Source organism: Solanum tuberosum, unplaced genomic scaffold, assembly GCF_000226075.1.
Source record: "Solanum tuberosum cultivar DM 1-3 516 R44 unplaced genomic scaffold, SolTub_3.0 scf00315, whole genome shotgun sequence".
In the NCBI taxonomy this organism is placed as follows: Eukaryota; Viridiplantae; Streptophyta; class Magnoliopsida; order Solanales; family Solanaceae; genus Solanum; species Solanum tuberosum.
Genome location: NW_006239239.1, coordinates 564,284 through 570,167, shown reverse-complemented (window position 1 = coordinate 570,167; position 5,884 = coordinate 564,284). Strand labels below are relative to the sequence as shown.

At 35.5% G+C, this 5,884-nt stretch overlaps 1 protein-coding gene across 1 annotated transcript; it reads left to right on the top strand.

Annotated features, from left to right (window-relative positions):
- The first annotated feature begins 561 nt into the window (after window positions 1-561).
- On the top strand, window positions 562-3,660 carry LOC102586339 (S-type anion channel SLAH2-like). The gene is made up of 5 exons (XM_006360146.2): window positions 562-701; window positions 1,210-1,716; window positions 1,918-2,688; window positions 2,979-3,010; window positions 3,105-3,660. The coding sequence occupies exons 1-5, from the start codon at window positions 627-629 to the stop codon at window positions 3,514-3,516; spliced, it is 1,797 nt and encodes a 598-aa protein (XP_006360208.2). The 5' UTR covers window positions 562-626; the 3' UTR covers window positions 3,517-3,660.
- The last annotated feature ends 2,224 nt before the right edge of the window (window positions 3,661-5,884 follow it).

The window sequence follows — 5,884 nt, the reverse complement described above, 5'->3', positions numbered from 1 at the left end:
TTTAGATTTACTCTAGGTAAGCCTACCCTCTAAATTAATGAATACTATCGTAATGTGTATCAACAATGTACATGTTGTTCTGTTTTATTAGCAGTCAAATGTGTCAAGACAATGGAAGACAAATATTCAAGCTTGTACCTGCTATTTTTCATTTCTCTTGGTTTCATATTGTTTACATTTTTCTTTTAACTAAAAGGGATATTATCTTCATACATGGCAGCTGTATCCATAAAAAATATGATGTGTGCTTCCAAGAACTTAGCATGAATCATCCTATTTATATATAATGTTTCATGTGTCTTGCAGACTTGTGTTTTTTCTCTCAATCTTGGTTGTTACTAGTTGACCTTGATCGATCTTTCTTCGTCGTTAGAGAGAAAAGTTACATCCTTTGGTGCTACAAGAAAGAGCTTCATTCAATCTAAGTACTGTGGCTGATCAAAGGTCTACATTTCAATTGCATACGAACGAAATTAATGTTTATCTTTCCTGTGTTTGTAGCACATATTTACTAATAAGATTATTGTTTCCTGCAGTATATATATATAGCCATGGAAACAAGTGAAATAACTAATTCTGCTACAAATGAAGTACTTCCATCTCTTATCAAATTTATTTCCGATGAAATGGATGACTTTGGCATCATAGTAGATAATCAACTTGAGCTAACAGGATCTAGTTTTGAGAACTCACCTGTCGTGGTAAGTCGTTCTTCTTAGTAAGGCTGCATTCTTCATTTCTACTCGATTCTATCAACAATCTAGATGAATCATCACATCTTCCAATTGTTTGTGCCTTTTTACTATGCTTACAATTTATAATCTCATGTATGTAAGAATGACCACTCGACTAAGGTTGTACGGTTTTACTTTCTAGCAGCCTCAACTTCCTAGTTCATTATGAGCCAAGATGTGCCTATAATGTACAGTTATAGATTAACGTCATCAGAAATTACCTTAAAAGCCTAATTTTTCGACTCTCTTGAGGTCAAAAGTTGCTACCTTTAGTGAGGATAAACTAGCCTCTGAAATGTTACAAGTTAAGAAAAGAAAAACTAGTAGAAATGAATATTGTGTTGGGAATTCATTTGCAGATTAATTTCACCAACCGTTGCAAGTTTGCTGCTGGACTTACATGTAACTACGCCTATTTTTAATACGTTGCTAACATTTCACCTGGCCTAATAATACTCTCTATTGATCTTTGTAGGTAACTGAAGCTGCTACTGAACGACAGCATGGAAGGAAGCATTCGGTTTCCATTAGTTTGCCACCCTCTCCTTTGGCAGGTTACTCACCACCAATTCAAAAAAGAGTTGTTTTCAGTGATAATAATGAGATTATATTCAGCAATGTTGGTTCTTCTGATTCGGCTACTACATCAACCGATAATAGTACTAGACGTAACAAAAAGGTCAAGTTTTATTCTCAGACAATGCCAAGACATACTGCATTTCCTGAGGCACCTGCTATGGGGAAACTTCTCAGCTATTCAGACTTCCCATCAAGGAATCCCAAGATCATTAAGCAAAGGGATTCAAGGTTTGACTCTTACAAAACATGGTCTGGTAAACTTGAGAGACAAATTTCAACTTTGCGCGGAAAGAATGTGGAAGGACAGCAAGAGTCAAACTCTCGACCAACTGCAGAGATGGAAAATATTCCTGTGGACCGGTACTTTGCTGCCTTGGAGGGACCAGAGTTGGATACTCTACGGGTAAGATTTTCTCCTTGGTTTCACCATCCATTTTAGTGGTCTGCAGTAATTTGCTTCAAATGATCAAAAAGATAGTAGTTTTTAAGTATTACTCACATGTGGATCATGAAATTATGGATGCACTTGCAGTTTGAAAAGTCTTTATTTTTTAGTCCGAGATCAAGATGGTAATGTTGGTAACACATGTTTTTTCGTTTACAGGCATCCGAGGAAAGTATTCTTCCTGAGGACAAGAAATGGCCTTTCCTTCTTAGATATCCTATTTCTTCCTTTGGTATCTGTCTTGGTGTTAGTAGCCAAGCTGTTATGTGGAAAGCTCTTGCCACTTCTTCCTCAACAAAATTCCTCCACATAAGCTTAGATGTAAATCTTGTCCTTTGGTGCATATCTGTGGTCCTTATGGCGGTTGTTGCTTTCACCTATGCTTTGAAAATCATTTTCTACTTTGAAGCAGTTCGTCGTGAGTACTATCACCCCATACGTATTAACTTCTTCTTTGCTCCCTGGATATCTCTTCTATTCTTAGCATTAGGAGTTCCACAATCAGTTACTAAAACACTTCCCACAGTTTTATGGTACATTCTTATGACCCCAATCTTTTGCTTAGAGCTTAAGATATACGGCCAATGGATGTCTGGAGGACAACGAAGGCTCTCAAAGGTAGCCAACCCCGTAAATCATCTCTCCGTTGTTGGAAATTTTGTTGGTGCTTTGCTAGGTGCATCCATGGGACTAAAAGAAGGCCCAATATTCTTCTATGCTGTTGGATTAGCTCATTATGTGGTCTTGTTTGTGACTCTTTACCAAAGACTTCCAACAAATGAGACACTGCCAAAGGATCTTCACCCGGTCTTCTTTCTATTTGTTGCTGCACCTAGTGTTGCTTCTATGGCATGGGCAACAATCAAAGGGTCATTTGATTATGGATCTCGGATTTCTTATTTCATCGCTCTGTTCCTTTATTTCTCACTGGTAAGTCATTATGCTAGGCAGAGTTTTAGCATTCAAATACACCCTCTCTATTGTAATGCAGCTAATGCTGAAGCCAGTGCAAGGCGTGCATTTTATAGTCTAGTTCAAGTTCTAGGCTCCTGTAGAGTTCATACTAAGACGGTTATTATCTCACTATTTGATAGATAATTGAAGATATAAGATGTGATATCGAGTTTCTGAGCTTAACGAGAATCATATTCCTTACATTAATTCTGAAAATGTTTGACGTTCAAGTGTCAGCCTAATCGTTTATTCTTGTCTCTTAACAGGCTGTTCGTATTAATTTCTTTCGAGGCATCAGGTATGTGTAATTTCCCTTTGTCCTGTAAAACCTCTCTTATTCCTCAACATCTTTGTCTCAACTTCAAAAAGCTTATGTCATTTGTTAACTTCAGGTTTTCGTTGACTTGGTGGGCGTATACTTTCCCCATGACCGGAGCTGCTATTGCTACCATCAGGTATTCAGCTGTAGTTACCAACACTCTCACAAAGTGTCTAGTCGTCATACTTTGCTCTCTTGCTACACTCACAGTAACTGCGCTTCTTGTGACAACTATCATCTATGCCTTTGTACTAAGAGACCTCTTCCCAAATGACATTTCAATTGCAATTAGTGAAAGAAGGCATAAATCAAGTGGAATATGGCATCTTAGTAAATTTGGTAGCTCAGACACCAAAGATATCGAACAATATCTTAAATATGTAGATTCTTCGGATGAAAAAGATATTGAAGCTTCTCTTGCACATCCAAATTCTAGTACCATAGAGTTGATCACCTCTGTCTCAACCGAAGTTCGTCAGCAATGATTTATGCAGTTCCACAACCCTTTATGTTCTTGAATTTTTTTGTAAAATTCTTAACAAGTGTTAATCAAGTGAGGAACAGCAAGAGTTTGACAGTTCCTGTGAACTTGATATAGAAATGTATTAAGTGAAGGTTCTTCTATGGAGATGTAAATTTGTTTTTTGAGTGTCTTTCCAAATTTTTTACGTTTGTATAAACTGTTCGAGTTGAGTGTTCCTAATGTTATGAAGGTTCTTATATTTGTTCGAGTTAGTGCATTGCTTCTAGACTCTAGTTCTAAGGATTCTAGAATATTTTCGTAAGCTTATCTAACGAGGAGCAATCCTTCATTTTATTTTGATAAGTTAGAATGTAAGGATATGCCCCCTGACTCCTAGTGGTCAGGTTTACGCCCCCAATAAAATAAAATAAAATCAATAGAAAAATAAAAGAGAAGCCAAGAACAAATACTCACTAGTTTCCATGCATAGCTACATGTGGCCGCGTAGATAAGATAAACCCAGAGAGTGAATATAGCTTTTGGCCGATCCTCATTTGTGAACATCAAGTTTTTCCAGGGATGATGAACATCGAAGTTTTCATGGCCAAATTATCAAGCCCTTAAATCAAGTTCAATGCGAACTTGAATTAATTGTTCATGGTGCTTGAGCAAATCCAAATTATTATTATTACTCAAGTGTTTATGACAGATAGTTCAGATTTAAGATCAAGCTCTAAAACTTTAAAATCAAATATGACAATCTGTTAATATTCTTCCTGTATTTGATTATCACATTAGAAATCAAATCAAAACGAAAGCCAAATAAAATAAAATCAATAGAAAAATAAAAGAGGTAAAAAAAAGTTTCAATACAAGGTAAAAAAAAAAGTGTATTAACTTAATTTAAATACAAGATAAAGAAAATAAAATAATTTTAAAAAATAAAATAAAATAAAATAAAATCAATAGAAAAATAAAAGAGGTAAAAAAAAGTTTCAATACAAGGTAAAAAAAAGTGTATTAACTTAATTAAATACAAGATAAAGAAAATAAAATAATTTTAAAAAATAAAATAAAATAAAATCAATAGAAAAATAAAAGAGGTAAAAAAAGTTTCAATACAAGGTAAAAAAAAAGTGTATTAACTTAATTTAAATACAAGATAAAGAAAATAAAATAATTTTAAAAAATAAAATAAAATAAAATCAATAGAAAAATAAAAGAGGTAAAAAAAAGTTTCAATACAAGGTAAAAAAAAGTGTATTAACTTAATTTAAATACAAGATAAAGAAAATAAAATAATTTTAAAAAATAAAATAAAAATAATAATATTTATACACGTGGCAGAGGAGTGTGTACAAACACAACCAACTTGGGTGGTTGAAGGTGCCACATCAGCACAAAAGGTGCACAAAAATACGAACAAATGAGTTCAGTGGGGTAATAGGCCCCTAGTGATACCAAACTGTCACGACCCAATTTCTCAGGTCATGACGGCACCTACTACATCCCACCAGTAGGTAAGCCTAACCCTTAGCCTGAAGCCATAAGCAACGAGCTACCAAGCAGAAGCCAACAATAAAAAGCAAAAAGCTTATATCAAGCTAAGAAATGATAATCAACTGAAAAACAATATAGGAACCATTCCAAGACCTAACATCAGTCAATAATTGAGCATCTAATCCAAAATAAGAGTATAAGGCTTTCACAAATACAAGGCAAGTACATGATGTCTCTGAATACAATATAAAAACTAAGCCTAGCCAAAACAGACGAAAACCGGTAGCTCCAGACGCCAGAAGCTCACCCTAATCTACGAAATCCCAAGTTACTCCGCACGACTCTAAAATAACGGTGATAAATCAACTACAATCTGAAGGGGGTAGAAGTGTAGTATGAGTACCAAAAACGGTACTCAGCAAGCAACGACCGACTGAGTTCAAAGATAACACAAGAGATACTAAAGAAGCCAAGAAATAAAGAATAGAAATAGGAAACAAGGGGTAAGAAGTCGAGTCAAGAACACACCTGGATTGCAAGCCAACAACCTAATTGCAAGCAACTAAGATACCAAGTCAACTACCCAGTGTCAGGAGGACCCACAACCACAATTCTAACATCAAAACCCACCAGGTAACAATAAAACAATAGCATAGAACAGAATGTAGTCAAACAATAACCTAACCGGACCCTCATAAGCCCGGAAGGTACAAACAACAAACATAACCCACCCGACCCCTATAATCTGGAGGGTACAAACAACAAACAAGTATACTAGTGATAGGCAATGCATATGAATGCATGATGAGCAACACCATCCAAACCTCTAACTAGAGGTAACAACCTCGAACCACAAAACATCAACCTCAAACTGGGAATAACGACCTCAA

Coding starts and splice junctions, on each gene's coding strand:
- LOC102586339 (XM_006360146.2), top strand. CDS start 627: ATGGATGACTTTGGCATCATAGTAGATAATCAACTTGAGCTAACAGGA. Junction 702..1,209: donor TTGAGAACTCACCTGTCGTG/GTAAGTCGTTCT, acceptor TGATCTTTGTAG/GTAACTGAAGCTGCTACTGA. Junction 3,011..3,104: donor AATTTCTTTCGAGGCATCAG/GTATGTGTAATT, acceptor TGTTAACTTCAG/GTTTTCGTTGACTTGGTGGG.